Source organism: Rhinoraja longicauda, chromosome 20 (assembly GCF_053455715.1).
Source record: "Rhinoraja longicauda isolate Sanriku21f chromosome 20, sRhiLon1.1, whole genome shotgun sequence".
NCBI classification, from domain to species: Eukaryota; Metazoa; Chordata; class Chondrichthyes; order Rajiformes; family Arhynchobatidae; genus Rhinoraja; species Rhinoraja longicauda.
The window spans coordinates 12,392,621-12,412,166 of record NC_135972.1 but is presented as its reverse complement, the minus strand read 5'-3'; the positions used below and the strand labels follow the sequence as shown (position 1 = coordinate 12,412,166).

At 40.3% G+C, this 19,546-nt stretch overlaps 1 protein-coding gene across 9 annotated transcripts in view; it reads left to right on the top strand.

Moving 5' to 3' along the window:
* LOC144603565 (contactin-1-like) overlaps positions 1–19,546 on the top strand; it is a 421,240-nt gene that overhangs the window by 174,636 nt on the left and 227,058 nt on the right. For 8 of the 9 annotated variants that reach the window (XM_078416950.1, XM_078416955.1, XM_078416958.1 and 5 more), the window contains one exon: positions 2,438–2,575. In XM_078416950.1, the coding sequence (XP_078273076.1) occupies positions 2,521–2,575 (55 nt within the window). In that variant the 5' untranslated portion in view covers positions 2,438–2,520. The remainder of the gene's footprint in view (positions 1–2,437; positions 2,576–19,546) is intronic. The other variant, XM_078416956.1, reaches the window with a different exon arrangement.

The following is a 19,546-nucleotide window of genomic DNA, read 5'->3' as shown; positions in this document are numbered from 1 at the left end:
AATCATAGATTATTTTCAGTACTTTACACTTGGCAATTGTAATGGCATCAACACTATCAGCAGCTTTCAACATTACTTTGTGTAACTATCACCAACATCTTGCACCTGCTCATATGCGATGAAAGCACAAATTCAACGGTATCTGTCTGCGATATCCTGCTTCTCAGAGTGGGTCGCTGCAGTTTGGCAGATGTGCTCAGCGGTAAATGAGTGATATGGTGTGACCTTCAACCATTTGTACATTATCATGGATTAAACACCAATGAAAACGTTTACTGTTGTGCAGGAATTTTTATGTGTTTTGAGCCACAATTGTTGCTAAACCAACTCTTCAGCCTAGAAAATAATGTATGGAAGTGTGATGTAGCATTACGTCCATTCCATGAGAAGTTCCACAGTGTCTTTCCAACCTGAAACGTCACCTATTCCTTTTCTCCAGAGATGCTGCCTGAACCAGAGTTACTCCAGCACTTTGTGTCTTTCTTTTGGAAGTATTTTCAAGATATTTAACTCCTGTATGAATCCCAAGCCTTTTCCTTACTTGGCTTGGCGTTCTGTAAAAAGTGTTTACCTAGATGAAAACAATTATTAATGTCAGGATTTGTGGATATGCACTGAGATATTATTGACTGAAAGCAAGCTTCCATTTGCTCAAACCTGTCCTCCCCCCCCCCCACCCCACCCCTCCCACCTTTCCTCCAAAACCCATACACAGTACATTTTTCCATCTCTGAGGGTTTTGGAGGCAAGGACACTGGAGATCTTTAAAGAGGAGGTAGATACATTTTTGAAAGATTGGGGAATTGGCACAGAAGGGGAGCTGAAGCCTGGTGTTAATCAGCCATGATTACATTAAATGGTAGGACAGGCTTGAGGGGGCTAGTGGCCTCCTCCAGCTGCTGTATACTTGTGTTATATTATCCCATTATTGTAGTGACAGGTAGCCACTTTCCCACCTGTAGCTTGAAATTCTGCAAAAGATTAAACTACACAAAGGCTGAGTCCATTCATCTGAATACGTTGTTATTTATAGCAGAGAATTAATGACATCAGTGAACATCCGCAGTGAAATGGCTGGGGTTTGATAGGAATTTATTATTGCCCATTATCAAATAATGTGATTACAAAGAAGATAGACACAAAATGCTGGAGTTACTTAGCGGGTCAGGCAGTATCTCTGGAGAAAAAGAATAGATGATTTTATGGGTCGTGACCCTTCTTCAGGCCTTGCCTTTGGCCTGCTTTATTTTCTATGCAAAATATGTGCTTCAATAATTACTGTATAGCAAATGATCGTTTTTTTTGGCACGTATAGCCCAAGTATTGTGAAATGTTTGGGTATTCTGATGTTGGGGGTTATTAAATATAGTTAGGTTTCGCCATGGAAAAGTTAATACCTCAGAGGCAACGACTGCAAAGAGAGAATGTGGAGACTGAGGGGGTAAACTTTCTTGGGGGAATGGTCATGGCTGGGAGTGTCAGTGCTCTGCGGGAGTGGGCTATGATGGAATACTCCATGTGCTCCTGAAATGAGTTTCTATGAGTATGTTGATGATGTGCTGTGCGAAGGTCTTAAGCAGGAGAATGGAAGGTTATGGGCTTCAGTGGGGGAGTTAATACAAGGTGTTAATGGGTTTTGCTGGATGTATTGATGCACTATGAGGATGGTTATGTAATGATAGTTTATGTACTATAGTTTAGCTTAGTTTTGAGATACAGCATGGAAACAGGCCTTTCGATTCACCAAGTCCTTCTGACCATTACCACCCATCCTCACTGGTTCTATGTTATACCACTTTCTCTCCACTCCTTACACATTAGGGGCATTTTATTTTTGCAGAGGCCAACTGACTTACTAACTTGCACATCTTTAGAATGTGGGAGGAAACCGGAGCACCTGGAGGAAGCACATGTGTTCACAGGTGCAAGCTCCATACAAACAGACAGAACTTGAGTATCTGGTTATGTGAGGCAGTAGCTCTACCAGCTGTGCTATTGTGCTGACCAGCTGCGCCACGGTCCCACCCATAGTGATAGGTAGTGATAAATAGTAGCTTAGGTTGGGTGTGTGGCTGAGATGAGCGGTCGTGTTTGAAATAGAAAGCTAACTCTAAGGGATATATTATGATCTGATGTAATAAATACTCTTTTATCATTATAGCTCTGATTCTGTAAGAACATTTTAATTTAGTTTCTTATTGTCACATGTAACAGGTAGGTGGGTACGTAAGTAACTGTCACGTAGGTACAGTGAAAAGGTTTTTGTTACGTGCTATCCAGTCAACAAAAAGACTATATATGATTACAATCAAGCCATCCACAGTGAACTGACACAAGATAAAGGTGTATTATTTAGTGCAAGATAAGTCAGCAACTGGTAAAATGGCCTATGATAATGCCTGTATTCACTTTTATTCTCTCTTGTCATTTTTTGCAGGTAGACCTGTGAACTAACAACCGGACCAGCAATAGAACAACCCTTTGAAGATTAATGCCATCCAATTTGGTCCAGAGCTGAGAATGTGGTTCCTGTTCAGTCATTTTTTTGCATTGTCATTCATTTTCTGCTTAGCAGGTAAGTTGAAGGTTGGGCATGATATAGACGTGAAGGGTTTTCTGCTGCTCCCCTTGGCATGATTGCAGGTGCAAAGCACGTCAAGGTCAGGACTGAATTTTCATGATGAAGTCATTTCTGCGCCCCCAGCTTCTGTTACAATGCCAGTAGTAGTGGGACGATTAACAAATTGATTATGACTTTTCAATGCCATTGATCATCAGTCAGATGAAATGCAGAGAAAAAGCATTGAGTTAATGCAAACCATATCCCTTATTGTTTCAGTAGTTAAGTCCAATGAGTTCCTGCTTACTTTGTGTTAGATTTACTAGTCTACATATTACTAAAACTCTCATTTTGTATATGTATTTCATTGTTTGTATGTACCCAAAATACAGCCAAAACGAACACGATAGCGCAACAATTTTAGGCCCACCTTACTCACCATTGGCCTGCGGTTCAAATGGTTGTTATATTTTAAAAGTTATTCACTTTTTAAAAGTTATTCACTTATAAAAATCACTTTTTAAACTTTAATAAATCCCTTTTCCACTTGCCGTGCCTGTCAGCCACACCTGCACAGTAATACCTCTGTGTTCGAAGTCACAATGGGAACCCAACAGGTCTGCACCTGCACAGTTGGGGCCCGTTGAACTAATACAGATGCTCCCTGACTTACGATGTTTCGATTTACGATATTTCGACTTTGCGATGGTGCAAACGGCAGCGACACGTAGCGAACTGCAGCTTGCTTCCGGCCACGTGATCAGGTGTATTAAATGCATTTCAACTACCTGCAGGAGAGGTTTGGACTCAACGGGTCCACGCCTGTCTAGTTCACATTAAAAGTATCCTGACTGGAGTTCATGCAATATGATTGATAGCAATGCTTTTATGAAGTTTGTTGGATAAGTGACTGCTTGGCAACGAGAGAACATGCCCTCCTTTAGCTTTTACTCTGTTTGTCAAGTGCATCCATGGATTAATGGGCTATTGTAACTTTATTTTGACCAGTTTTAGAAAATAACTTGATTCGTTGATGATCACGGGATGTCATCCTTACAATACAACAAGACGGTCATTTATGTGTGCATCAAAGACGCAGCAATTTTTATAGAGTTGCAATGTTCTACTCGACTGTAACCAGCTGACAATCTGAAGGTTCGGGTGATCTATTGCTCCATTCCCAGTTGCCAGCTTGATCATAATATCTGCTCCCAAAGTTGTGAGAATATTTACCAAATTTCAATAACTGGATCAGCTCTTCATTATCCAAGATTTTCTTTACACTGTGATTTTAGTGTGCAGTAGTCACAGTGTGAGCTTCAAGGTACAGAGTGAATAAGTGTATGGTAAAGATGACTGAGATTTCTTATTAATTGATATGTGTATCAATATTCCACTTGCGTGGAGGAAGAAGAAGAGGAATTTGATCTAACTGTATCAGCATGAAATATATAAAATCTATGGTGACAGCACAGATTTGGAAGTGCCTGGTATGTCAGATCCGGCTGAATATTGTCACTGTTCTTCCACTGTCAAAACACAAGGTCTTAACGAAAGGATTTCTTCACATTAATGCAAACTCTATTGTAGTAGGTACAAGGAAATCTTCATGGTAAGTGGAACATAATCTCAGTGCAAAACAAAGCCATGTCTGTTGGCATTGAATCCTATCAGTGAGCTATTGGTACATTTGACAGACTTGATTAAACAAGTATTGTCTTCTGGCTTGCCACGCAGTGTAGTATATTGTGGAAAGGCGATTGTAAACTTATTATGTGCAGACACAGTAAAGCCAGAGGGCTTTCTGTTCACAGATACAATGCCCCGAGATGGCCTTGTGTGTAAAATTACACATCCCGGTGTAAAATTATTATTTGTTTATATATGTATATATATATATATATATATATATATATATTACTGTTATTCATGGCTTACAGAGAGTGGGAATGTCACCAAGTCGGCAGGGATGCTCTTTGAGTATCCAGAGTTAAATAAACCTAATAAGCCAAGGATCATCTCTGTGTATTTCGATGCAGCAAATTCCCTGTAGTTTCCCATTGAATATTTTTTCTAGTAACTTTAAATAACCCGGTGATATATCTGCTAAATAGAATCCATGCCATTACTTGTCGGACGGTAATCGTTTCCATGCTCTGAGTATTCATCTCAACAGGATGATGCACATTGAGCGGTGACAGAATGAAAATCTGAGGATTTTCCCTTCGAGGAAATGGTGTGCTCAGAGATTTAAGGTGGATGTTTAAAGATGTAAATCAAAGAAAAGAAAGTAACATTGGAAACATCATGCTGACTGATGCCCTGTGTGATTAAGATTTCAGTTCTTCAGGGACTTTAACTTCAGTTTACATATATTCTATTTTAATCTGAATGAAGTATGTCAACTGGCTGCCAGTGCATTCCTGATTACTGCAAAAAAAGTTTAACATACTACAAGCCTATGATCAATGGAAATGTGTGGTCTTTTGGATGTTTTCTTGATATGCATTTGCACCACATTGTTGAGATACTCTTTGGAGGGAGGAATAGTATTTCATCCCAGGTTTTCTGGAACGTCCAATGTTAATGATCTGTCTTTGCAACGCATGCGTAGAAATACAGCCGAGTTGATGTCCAGTAACTGCACATTTAACACAACTTATTTTTTACGCCTTACGTTTTAAGAATTGTCTTGTTTTTGGTATATGGGAAGTGTATGCAATCAACCTTTCCTGAACTATCTCATTATTGGAGGATTTATTTGGAAGAATGCAAACCTTTTCAAATCTGGATGTTGGGATTTGTCTGTGATTTCTGGAGCTCCTGATCCTCACTGTAACTGTACAACTGTAATGATTGTTGGTGTTGAGAGGAAGATTCTGTCCTTTGGCTTTATACAATGGGTATGAGATAGCCTGATATACTCAGGACAGTGTTTTTTCCGATCCCCCCCCCCATCCTCACCATTACAGTGCATCCATAATGCTTGTTGGCATTTTGAGGAATAAACTGTCATTTCCTGCTTTATACTGTAGATACGACATAACCTAATATAGTCAGGGCGACTTCACATGTTCATGTTGAGCTGATTGTTTCAATTTAGTTAAAAAACAAACGACAATACAATACAATACAATATATCTTTATTGTCACTGTACAGGGGTACAACAAGATTGGGAATGCGCCTCCCATACGATGCAATAAATGAATTAGCTAGTCAGTATTAATTTAAACAAGCCAATGAAACAAATTAAAACAGTTTTAAAACAGAATAATGTGCAAGTAGATCTGTGCCGGTTCACTGTACGATGTGACCATCCGGCTCAGCAGGACCGGTTCATAGCAGCTATGGCCCTGGGGATGAAGCTGTTCCTGAGTCTGGAGGTGCGGGCGTAGAAGGCCTTGTATCGTCGGCCCGATGGTAGAAGTTCGAACATACTGTTGCAGGGGTGTGAGGAGTCTTTGTGGATGCTGGTGGCTTTTCTGAGGCATCGTGTGTTGTAGATGCCCTCCAAGGTTGGTAGCTGTGTTCCGATGGTCATCTGAGCTCTATGGACTACCCGCTGAAGAGCTTTCCTCTCTGCCTCCGTGCAGCTGAGATACCACACAGGGATGCCATGTGTTAGGATGCTCTCTATGGTGCAGCGGTAGAAGGTCGTCAGCAGCTGTTGGGGTGGACCAGACATTTTCAGTGTTCTTAGGTAGAACAGTCGTTGCTGTGCCTTCTTGACCAGCGCAGCAGTGTTATTGGACCATGTTAGGTCCTCCGAAATGTGAGTGCCCAGAAACGTGAAGCTGGACACACTCTCCACACTGTCCCCATTGATAAAGATCGGGGCGTATTCCCCGTTGTGTGTCCTACGGAAGTTGATGATCAGCTCCTTGGTCTTGGTGGTATTTAGGGTGGTATAATTTTAACTTAAGACAGACACAAAAAGCTGGAGTAACTTAGCAGGTCACGCAGCATCTCTGGAGAAAAGGAATAGGTGACGTTTCAAGTTGAGATCCATCAGAAATTTAACTTATTTAGAACATCCTGTATGAACAGTTGAACTTACAAGTAAAACGAGGCAGGAAATTTCTCCATTTAACTAACAAGCAAATAAAATAGCAATGTTAAAAGAAATTCCTTACCCCTTCTACTAATGCTGAAAGGTGTTTACTCAAAGGGCTTTCCTTTCCCTTCAGCAATGCACTACTGCTTGGTTGAAAAGCTTAGATCGCTCTAGTTCGGCAAATAGACTTGATGCGTGTGGGCCGAGGAATGGCAGCTGCAGTTTATTTCAGATAAATGTGCGGTGCTGCATTTTGTTAAGACAACTAGGGCAGAACATACACAATAATTGGCAGGGGCCTGGGCAGTGTTGTAGAATAATAAGATGAAGGGGTGCAGGTATACAGTTCACAGTTAGTCGCTACTTACGAAGACAGGGTAAAGAAGCCATTTGGCACGTTTGCCTCCATTGATCAAGCTATTGTATAACATTGGCAAGACCACGTTTGGAGTGCAGTTCTGGTTGCCTTGCTGCAGGAATAATGCCATGAAACTGGAAAGGGTGCAGAGGAGATTTACAAGGATGGTGCTGGGTCTGGAAGATTTCAATTATAAAGCAAGGCCGGATAGGCTGGGCCAAGAGGCTAGTGGGTGTCTTTGTAGAGGTTATAACATAAGAAGCATAGGCAGTGCTTTTTTGTGATGGTACGGCATACCGGCACCGCTTTGAAAAGTTAAACATCATTATTTTGTTTTCTGGCCACATGGCTTGTATGTTAATTAAAGGTGCGTACCAGCATCTTTTTGTCTGCACAGTGGTGCAACGGTAGAGGTGCTGCCTCACAGCACCAGAGGCCCGGGTTTTAAACTGACTACAGGCGCTGTCTGTACAGAATTTGAAACATTCTCCCTGTGACCATGTTGGTTTACCATGGTTGCTCTGGTTTCCTCCCACACTCCAAAGATGTGCAGGTTTGTAGATTAACTGGCTTAGGTAAAAATTGCAAATTGTCCCTCGTGTAGTGTGTGCTAGTGTAACCGGCATCGCTGGTCGCCACGGACTCAGTGGGCCGAAAGACCTGTTTCCATACTGTCTCTCCAAACTAAACTTAATTAAAAGCTCTGGCCGTGGGTAAGGTGAATAGCCAAAGTTTTTTTCTCCAGGCGAGAGAGTCTAAAACACTAGGGCATAGGCATTAAGATGAGATGGGTAAAGATTTAAATCTGAGTGGCATTTTTTTAATACATATATGTAATGACCTGCCAGAGGAAAACAACAGAGGCAGTAGAATTTAACAGACATTTCGATATGTACATGTTTAGGAAAGGGTTGAAGGGATATGGGCCAGGCACAGTCAAGTTGCATTTGCTTGGTTAAGCAAATTGGTTAGTGTGGGCCAGTTGGGCCGAAGGGATTGTTCCTGTGCTGTATAGCTCAGACTGCTTGGAAAATTGCAGTTTGCTTTATGTAAATTCAGTGAAAATATTTTCAATATTACAATGCCAAATGTTTCTTGAGTTGGGCCTATTAGGCCCAACATGCATTTTGTTTTTAAATCCTTTGTTTACGCAATTGAAGGAAGTTAACAGCTTAGAGGGCCAGAAGATGTCTGGGACATTGGTGAATAATGAGACCGACCATCCTTAACTTGTGAATGAAGAAAAATAGGCAGGCAAAGGACTAAAAAAAAGGATATCTTAGTGGATAACTTCAGTATCATGTGAAAGGGAAAGTAAACAAATAGAAAAGAGAAAAAAGGAAGAAAAATATATTTTAAAATGAGAATTGCTACCTGCCACTGAAATTAAAGCAGCAGTTAATCGAGTGACTCCACCCTTCCTTAGGTCATCTGTTGCCGCCCCTGTTTTGTTTTGGCCTTCTCTATCTTTCAGTTTGAAGAAGAGTTTGACCTGAAACATCACATTCCTTTTTGCCAGAGATGCCTGATCCACTGAGTTGCTCCAGCATTTTGTGTCTCGCTTTAGTATAAACCAGCATCTGCAGTTCGTTCCTGCACAGTTAATGGGGTGAGGCCTGTTGGAATGCCAGTGAAGGCAGGCGCGATCAGGGATATAGCCTTCACTGATTGGAGTTGAACTTCACACAAAGGAAAATGGCGATGGTTGGTGGAGGGTAATCATCTGAGACTGTGAGGCATTATTTCAAAAATGTTTGCGGGAAATGCCCAAGGACCAATTTACTTCAACTGTCCGATCAATGGCTGTCTCTCCATCAAGAGATCAGCAATTTGAGAGTCGGTGTTCTATTCCATTTGCAAAACTGAGCTGAGTATATGGGTTGCGCCCATGAAAAATTTGCCAAATCTTCTCTGCCAATGCCAAACAGCTTATTCTGCTGTTGCTATTGACTCTTGTTTTGAGCTTCTGGTACCCCCAGGTGCTGACAAGAATGGGATGCCATCCCACAACAGTGTGTGACCTGGCTGGTGACCAGCATGTGGAGGAGGTGCCAGGCTGTTATGGCTGTGTATGGTTCTTCCACACGCTACTGTGGCTCCTGTTTATTAAATGAATAAATTGTTAAATTGCCAATATGTCTTGTTTCTTCAGACTTCAATCATCCAATCCACCAAACAACACCGAACAAGAGTCAATGGCAGAATAAGCTGTTTGGCATTGGCAGAGATTTGGCAAATTTTTCATGGGCGCAACCCATATACTCAGCTCTGCTGCTCATCCCACAAATGCATGTTCCTTACAAATGTGGCACCATTTAAAAGGGAAATAAACAGGCTTTCCAACGGTATAAGATTTATTGCCAAGAAGCATTGTTACAACAAAGAAATAATCTACCAAACACAAATTTCCTTACTTTTTGTGCTATGTTTAGATTTCAACTTAAAACTCAATAGTCATTTAATCATACAATCAGATATTTAGGATAATGTAAACATATCCTTTGAAACTTGTACTAAACAGCTATTATATATATAATGCAACCCAGTTGAAACTTTAGACTTCAATAGAACAGAATTGGGGGAGTAGAATGTGCAGCCATCAATCTATTGTGTACTTATCACTGCTGGTTCAAATCAGAGATTCTGTTGAGTGTGATACCTGGCGATCAGTCATCTATAGCTGAGTAATAGCATTTAAAAATTCTGGATTCTGATCTGTCACCAGAAAGTGCAAGAAAGTACTTGTATCAGTTTGAGATGTAGTTGGAGGGGATTGGTCTTTCCACTGTGGGCATGGGTGGGATTCTGTTCACACCGTGCCACTGAGCAGGATGGTCCTGAATGGACAGGTCAGGCAAAGCAGTAATGTGGAGAGACACAAAATGGCAGAGTAATCCAGCACTACAGGCAGTATCTCTCAAGAAGGGTCTCGACCTGAAACGTCACCCATTCTTTCTCTCCAGAGATGCTGCCAGCCAAGATGAGTTACTCCAGCATTTTGTGTCTATCTTCGATGTAAACCAGCATCTGCAGTTCCTTCCTTCACAGTTATGTGGAGAGTATAGTTTTAGGTAGGTAAACTCTATTATGATCTTGCCAATACCCCTTGTGAGTCTGAGCCTTGAGCACACATTGAAGAGTTTCTTCATGTGCTGTAGCTCGAGACCCAGATGTAACACCATTCAAGAATGTTTGACCTGACCTCCTTTCAGTCCAGTCAGGAGCTCGGGTATCCATCGAATGTAGCTCCCTATTGATCTAAGTCAACAACACCCAATGAATTGGTTATGATCCTTTCTGATGGGATTTTGCATGCATATTCAGCATTCCTTTTGTTCAAAGAATTCCTGTTCCATTTTTAAAGTAATTCATTGCATATTAAATGCTTTAGTGTGTCTCCAAGACTTGTGTCTCCATCTTATTACACTTAAGCAGTGAAGTGCTAATCAAAGTCGTAGAATGGGAGGAAATAATAAGAAGGTTGTAACTGAAAAGAATGATCCAATTTATCTCGACAGATGGAGGTTGCTGCTTGAAAGACTTACGCAAAGGTATTCTTAAATGAGGTACTGATTAATACCATGGCATACTCAAGTTAGCTCCTTCATTCTCTTGTATTTATTAGTGAGTGGTGGGGGTGCAGTGTGAAGAGGTTGATGCTGTCCCAGATAAATTCTTAACTTTCACAATCTCCGGGTACCCAGAGCCTTTCTCCAATCATCCCTCTTGGCCTCCATGTCCAAGAAAAATAGAAAATCACAAGATAACGTAGGGTCTGTAGTGCTGTTATAAACTACAAGAAGATGAGCCTTCCGCAACTCAAAGCAAAGTGACCTAGAAGTTAAACCTGTGCCTGACCCCCTGTGTAATCTCTGGCAGCACACACTCTTGAGTTTTGAGTGAAGCTGGAAGCAGAACCCTGGACCAATTCCTGTTACTTAAAACAACCTTCCACGAACGTTTCTCTTTACTATATCCATTCCGTCACTGGGAAAATCATTAAGTCCAGCATTGAAAGTTTCCTGTCAAACATCGCTAAATCAAAGCAGCTCTTGGAACCACCAATCTTTATTTGGCTTGCTGCTTAGTTTAGTTTGGAGATACCGTATGGAAACAGGCCCTTCAGCACACCGAGTCCATGCCGACCAATGATCACCCATACACTATTCTATCCTAAACATAAGGAACAATTTACAGAAGCCAATTAACCTATAATGCTGCACATCTTTGGAATGTTAGAGGAAACCAGAGCACCCAGAGAAAACCCATATGGTCACGGGGAGAACATGCAAACTCCATACAGCCAACACACTTGGTCAGGATTGAACCCTGGTGCTGTAAGGCAGCAACTCTATCGCTACGCCACTGTGCTACCCTAATTTTCAAATTAATTTGCAAATGCACATTACATAACCTATCAGAAAGGTAGACAAAATGAAAGCAGACAGGTGCTTAATGTGTACAACCTAACAAAGGCATTAAGACTGTCCTATATGGAATCAGAAAATAAATGCTAACATGTTTTTTTGGATCCTCGGAATACTGAGGCCTCAAAAATGTTATTTTCTCTTCATCCACCTACTCGCCTCCCTCCAACCCAGTCCTTTCCTCATTAATCTGTAGAGATGGTTCATAGAACATGTACTTAATAATATAGATACTAATATAGTTCAAGAATCTTCTTGCTAATCTTGACTAACTTTTGAAAGACTTGGTCAGCAGCCCAAAGAAAAAGCCAATATTGTAATTAAAACAATGTTTTTTAAGAATATATTATCACTTGCTGGAACATAAAGTACAGCACAAATGTGCTTCGGCCCAAATGTTCTGTGCTGCAAATAATGCCAGGATAAAGTAATTCCATCTGTCTGTAGGTGTTCCATATCCCTCCATTCCCTGCATTTCCATGTACTGATCAAAATGGCTCCTATATGCCACTATCGCATCTGCCTCAACTATCACCCATGGCAAAGCATTTCAGATACCCACCACACTCTGTGTAAAAGAAAACCTGCTTCACCTTTAAACTTTTGCCCCTCACACCTGAAAGCTATGCCCTCAAAACTTTCACATTTCCACCCTGAGGAGAAAGTTTCTGATTGTTTACCCTATCTGTTAAATGTTTTCCTTCAAGCAAAGTTCCTCATTTGGCACGTGAGAATATCTCTTTTCCCATTTGTATGTTTGAAGATGAAGGAGGAAAATACTGCCACTTCAGTAGACATAAGGTAGCAAGTGGTGAACCTGAAGCAAAATTCTGGAAATATCGTTCTTCAATCCCATGAAGCTGGAAATCACAAAACCCCTTTGATATTCTCTACGATGCAGTGTGCTGAAGGCGTCTTGTTTATTTACTTTGAATGAAATACTTTTGCCTTTGGAAATATCTTGCAAGATGATTAACTCAACATCAAATGCTTGTTTGGCTTTTGATATCTTGAAGGCCGTGTGAAGTTTAAAGCAGGGGTCCGAATTCTGATTTCATCCCAGAGGTACATATTTTAAAAATTGAATAGCATAGATGAAAAACTTCTTCTCCTTTCTGCCAGCTGCTCTGAGAATACTGTTGCAATAATGTTGAGTAAATAACTTTTCCTTAAAATGGGGCTTGTTCCGCTCAAAGCAGTCATGTTGCAAAATGGCAAGCTAACATGCATGTATAAAAAAAGTTGCAAAGGACAGATTCATGTGAACAAGACAACTTGAATGTGAAGAGAAATGTGGGATTAGTGTTGATAGTTGGTTGGCACGAATGTGGTGGGTTGAAGGACATGCTTATTTGATGTGTAACCCCATGCCACTAACTTTCTACATCTAATGAATGTTACAGATTGGTCTGATTATGGAGATCTTGTCTCCATCACAATTACAAGTATTGATTGCAACCGAAGTTTGAAACTGAAATGGGGAATTGGAGATTCAGTTCAGGTTTTTCAAGGATTTGCATGACATTTTACACTTGAATTTTATAGACATTGGTGTCATGGTGTTCAATGTCAGAATTGATTTGGAAGCCAATTCCTGTTACACTTTTGATGAAAGATGCAAAGGATGTTCTGGCTCTGGTTGACAAGGTCATCAGCCAGATATTTTTGCCTTGTGGATTGTGATCAACTATTTCTGGATACATTCAGAGTCCCTCCCTTTACGGTGTCGGTAGATCGATAATGCTGAGAAATTCTCAATAAGATGAAATTGGATGTCACTGAAGCATCACTTTTGGTGTTATTGATGTGCTTGAGGAATCATTCATTTTATTTCATACCAACTGGATTACGTCATGGAAATGGACCTTTCCCTTTCTGGCTGTCTAAAGTTTTGTCTTTTTCTGTAGACCGTACAGTTCCTTGTAGTTTCTATGAAGTCATCTATGAAGAAATGGGCGGCACAGTGGTAGAGTTGTTGCCTTATAGTGCCAGAAACCCGGGTTCGATCCTGACTATGGGTATTGTTTGTACAGATTTTTTACATTCTCTCCATGACTGTGGGTTTTCTCTGGGTGCTCCAGTTTTCTCCCACATTCCAAAGACCTGCAGATTTGTAGGTTAATTGGCTTATTTAAATTGTCTTTAGTGTGTAGGATAGAACAAGTGCACAGGTGATCATGGTCCATGCAGACTCGGTGGGCTGAAGGGCCTGCTTCCACGCGGTATCTCTGAACTAAACTCTAAACTAAACTAGTAATTCTCAAGTGAAGAAGGGTCTCGACCTGAAACGTCATGCATTCCTTCTCTCCCGAGATGCTGCCTGACCCGCTGAGTTACTCCAGCATTTTGTGTCTACCTTCGATTTAAACCAGCATCTGCAGTTTTTCTCCTACCCATTTCTTCTCTCCAGAGATGCTGCCTGTCCCACTGAGTTACTCCAGCATTTTGTGTCTATCTTCGATTTACACCAGCATCTGCTGATCTTTCCGACACATTTTGTCTGCTCCATTGTGAAATCTCCTCAAGGTACGTCTACTTTAAAGACGTTCTCCTCCTCTCTCCGACGAGAGTTCAGCGACATCCTCTCTCACTGCTCCTCCTCTGTGATTCCTTCTGCTCTCCGACTGTGCGACCACGTTTTAATCCAGTAAAAAGTCTGAAGAAGTTCTTGACCCGAAACGTCACCCATTCCTTCTCTCCAGAGATGCTGCATTTTGTGACTATTAGTAATTCTCAACCATCTGCATCTCACGTGATTGGACTTGTATTGTTCCAGTGTTTCCTGAAGAAGATGGCACCAGAAATTTTGCCATACTCTAGCATACAGCTTGATAATGACAATCTTGTCAGTTGTTCAACACCAATCCATTAATAGTTGTACAGTTTTACCCCAGGAGCTGTAAATCTCAGCTGGGCCTCATTATTTGGAGCACAGGGTTGATCCGTAATTAATTGACATTTGACAGAAATGTTGTATTTTTTCCCCTTGTTTTGGGAACATTATTGTTCCCAACTATAGAGCTTTGTTAATGCTCCAGAGATGCTGCCTGACCTGCTGAGTTACTCCAGCATTTTGTGATACCATAGAGCTTTGTTATGTCCTTTGTTAACATGAAATAAAAGGTCTACTGTAGCAAATAGATAATAGAGAGATGACACATTTAGAATGATATAGTACAGAAAATTAAAATTAAAAAAGCTGGAAATCTGAAATAAAAGCAGAAAATGCTGGAAAGAACTTAGCAGGTTAGACAGCCACTGTGAAAAGAGAAACAGTAATTGTTTTGGGCCAGAGGTACTTTATTGGACTGGGGCACATAAGCAGGCTCTTTGACCCATACAGTCCATGTATTTATACTAAGCCAACACTTATCCAAATACTTTCAAGCTTTCTTTCCTCCCACCTCTGCAATCACTCTGAAATGTCACCTATCCATGTTCTCCAGTGATGCTGCCTGACCTGCTGAGTCAATCCAGCCTTTTGTGTCTTTCCTTGGTAAACCAGTATCTGCAGCTCCTTGTTTCTCCAATACTTCTAATTCTCTCCATAATGCTGTCAACTCTCCCCTAGATTTTGCCACTCACCAACACACCAGTGGCAATTTTCAGTGACTAACTAATCTACCAATCCACTAGTCTTTGGGATATGTCTAACTGCAGCATCTGGAGAAAACCCATGCAGTCATAGGAAAAAAACATGCAAACTCGACACAAACAGTAGTGTAAGTCTGGATTGAATCCATTGCTGGAGCTGTGACACAGCGAGGCCTATTTCCATGGTGTATCTTTCAATCAATCAAAACCAATGACATGAGGCCTCTGATGGAGGCTATTTTAGATCATCTTTCCTTGAAGTGAGTGGAGGTCAATCACTTATCGATGCTTGGCACAGAGGCAGAGGTTGAGCCTGACGTTCCTTCTGAGTTCTCCGTAAACTGATGTTGAGTTTCAGTCAGTGTTCCGAGATTGCAAAGCGTGAATCTTAACGCCAGAATTAAAATGCATAATTCAAACAAGAGTTTTCAGACTTCCCATCAATAGCTAGACTGAATAAATCATGCAGGCTAGCAATTGGTTTAACAGTTAATGATCTGAGGATCAGAGGAAGCTGAGGCAGCTCTGGGGAAAAAACGCTCAGTTGTTCGAGTACAGTTCCCAAGAAGTTTATTCCTGTGGTACAGAACATGATTGTTGATGGTCTTGCAACTGCCAAATTCAGCGCTTGCACTTCTCTTCAAAAGTTGTTGATGTTAGTCTCTGAATGCATTCTGTATTTACGAGTGCTTAAGGTTCTATGTTAATTAAGAGAGAGTAATTAAGCGAGTAATGTAAAATTAATTATTAAAAGAGTATTGCAAGAGTGAGTTTCAGCAATGATGGATGTGATACTAATTTTAATCAGGATGCTAGATTTGGGGACAAGCACCTTTTACTTGATCATTGATGAGCATTGCAAAGTTTGGCTTTTTTGTCATCATCAAATGCATCATATTAGGAATGTCATGGACTTCTGTCAGTCATGGTATTATGTTAGGTCAAAAGGGTGAAGGATTGATGTTTAGTTAAAACATTATTGTGGGCTCTTCTCGAATGAAATACTATCATTTTTTTTTGCTTTCTAAGACAGCTATTCAATCTCGCTTTAATTCCTTTAGTTTTGGACAAATCCACTCTAGCGGGATGTACGGTGGATTTTTCTTTGAATCGATGAAAATTAAGGTGGATTGATGGATTTTTCTCCACCCTGACTTTGAATTCATCAACCCAGTGAGTGCAAGATCTTACAGCAACACATATTCACATATGTGACGTGCAAAAAAATAACATGATGTTACTTAGAATAAGAACGGTGCACAGTTCAGCAGACTGCTCTTCCAGAACAAAATCTATACATTTTACCAATGACTATTTTCCAGACTACATGTTGGTTTTATTTTGCTTTTTTTGAGTCTTAGTTTTAGAAACATAGAAAACATAGAAAAATAGGTGCAGGAGTAGGCCATTTGGCCCTTTGAGCCAGCACCGCTTTTTCCCCATATCCCTTGATTCCTTTAGCCCTAAGAGCTAAATCTAACTCCCTCTTGAAAACATCCAGTGAATTGGACTCCACTGCCTTCTGTGGCAGAGAATTCCACAGATTCACAACTCTCTGGGTGAAAAAAGGTTTTCCTCATCTCAGTCCTAAATGGCCTACCCTTATTCTTAAGTTTTGTACTTAGGTGTGAAATAAGAATATATGTTGGCCATATACATGCCTTGCTAAAGTTGTAGTAGAACTCTTTCCTTAAATAACTGAATGTAACTTGATCCCAGAGCATTAACCTGAACCATATTATGAGAGGAGATTGCCTGTGTGCATACAGCATGTCTTGGAGAAATATTTGAAATCTCAAGGAATCCCTGATGTGACAGAACACAGTGCTGGCTCCAGCTTCCTTCACTCCTGACCGGTCCCACCAGAAAAGCAGAGAAAGTTTCCATTTCCCGCACCTATAAGAAACGGTCTCTCATGCTTCATTGTGTTTTGGAGAGAATTACATCAATGGACGTGAAATCAGAATGACCATCACAACTTAGACAGGAAACGACAAAAGACTTAAATCAGATAGTGCACTCAGCACTGACTACAAGCACAAGGTTAAAAAAAAAAAAATGGGTCTGTTTTTCTCACCTGTTATATCAAAACCCATTCATAAATAAAGATATTGTGGGAGTGTATGTGTTCTACACTTGAATAGCTCGTTTTCTTAATACACCTAAGCAGCTGATATAAAAGACTATTCCAAAACACAACAGCATTCTAAAGATCCTAACAATATATTCGAACCGGAAAGGACAAATATTGCAATTGGATTTACAATGAAATGGCAAATATTCATTGCCAAATATTCAATGTGTAAATTTCCTCTGAGGTGCTACTATAACAAGATATTAACCCACAATTTTGTCTTGAAACGGTGAAAAAAAACGTTAATACAGTTACTGTTAGAAGTAGTCTGCATTAATATTGTAGGGCAGAGTTTTAGCCTATAAACCTATTAGGATGAAATATGAGCCTTCAAGGCAATTTTATATTTCATCATCCCTTATGAGACTTTTCTGCTATGAATTGAAAATACATTATTAATTTGTTCAATCCAGAGATGCTCGCAAGAGCTTTAGTATAAGTCAAGCAGTCTTTTGTGGTTTTTCTTATTCAAGTTAATCCCCGACTGCTACTGGTATACAGAAAGCTCTCTCATTCATTTGTTGCAGTAAGTGATGCATAGGCCATGTCATTCACAGGTCAGAATGGCTATCATAACTGAGCAGTATTTCTAATATCTGCCTGAGAGTTTCACATTATCCTGCCTTCAGCAGAATATAGGAACACTGTTTTCAGAGTGAGGGCCAACGCAAATTGGAGGAACAGCACCTCATATTTCATGCAACTCAGCAGTATGAATATGATTTCTCTAACTTCAAGTAACCCTTGTATCCCCTCTCTCTCTCGCTCTCTCTGTGTGTCTCTTCCCCACCCTAGTTGTCATACTAGTTTGACTGTCATCCTGCTGAGTTTCACTGTCTGCATAACTCATTACCACCTACCCTTCAGCCAGCAATGGACCATTATGGCTCCACCTTACCTTAATCATTGTTGATTTTTGCATATCTTTCATTCATTTGTCCTATGCACCTTCTATATCTCTCGATTCCCGTCCCCCTGACTCTCAGTCTGAAGAAGAGTCTTGACCCGAAATTTCATCTATTCCTTTTCTCCAGAGATGCTGCTTGACCCACTGACTTCCTCCAGCATTTTGTGTCTAACACCGTTTTCATTTTTGTTTTTTTCTTATAAAACCAGTGTTGTCTCGAGTGAGCTATTGAATTTAGCCAACTCTGGGGTGAAGGTTTGGTAGTTAAAGACCCATCATTAATGATGGGACAAGCTTCTGAGTCATGAACGTTGGCTGGTGTATGTTCTGAGTTGGTAACAGAACATTAAATAAATACAGCATCAAAAGTGGATTTAAACAAAACTCTTAAAGAATATAAAAAAGGATAAATGATCAGCAAAATTCTCAGGGAGAGGATTTTAATATATGAACATTCACAGTAAAACCTTTACATCTGCACCCTATGAAATCTTGCTATGTTCAGATCTTATGCAGAATCTCTTTGTTGCAGAATTTTTGTTTAATGAAGAAGATATGTGAATCTTGGACTCGAACATGTGCAAGGTCTGAAATGATCTCTATGAAAGCAGGAGCTGATTAATGCTCTGGTGTGATCTCTGACCAGGATTATAATACATGCATTAACCTGTTGTTTTTAAGCAGGATTAATGTTAAACCAGATTTGGTTAATACCAATTGGAACATCTCATTACATCTCCAATATCCTCACTTTGCATATCTGTCACAAAGCCTTCAGATAGCTACAGAAGATTGGCTTTGTACATATTTGAATACTTTTCCAGGCCACAGACGTGACCATTCTGAAATTTAGTAAGGATGTCAATCCACAACCTTTGTTGAAAACTGTTAGGAATTTAGTTAAAGCTGGCTAATAATGGTTAATAAATGAGATGTCCTCTCTTTTGCTGTTATTCCAAACAGGTAAAATAAAAAGTAAATGAGATTTATCATCAACTAGAGCACCAAAATCAGGTGTCAAATATCAATGCTTTGTGGAGATATCAGCACTGATTCCAAGTGTCAGAATATTACTGGGATGAGCAAATGTTCAGAAGCTTAAAGGAGATTTTGTGTGATATTTCCACAGTTTGTTAGAGTGTTGGATTTGGTGGGATGTTTCATTATCAATAAGAAGATGACAAACAGTGTTGCTGCAAAGTTCCTCATGCATTGTTGCCATTCCAGCAGAAGTTACTCATATTGCAAAGTTAAAGTTAATTTTCCCAAGACCATCATTGTGATTGCTTCACTTTCAAATCTCCTTCTGCTTGGATATATCCTGATTATAACCTTTTCTGTGCCCATGGCACTCAATGGATGAGATGTTGGCAAGTTGTCTATGAAGTGGCCTCTTTGTCTTCCATCCTTTCTGAGGTAGGGTATTGAGATTGTTCAGTTTGAGTATCTCAAAGAAACAAGTCAACTCGGGAATTGAATCTGCCAGAAACATGGAAATGGAATCAAAGGAC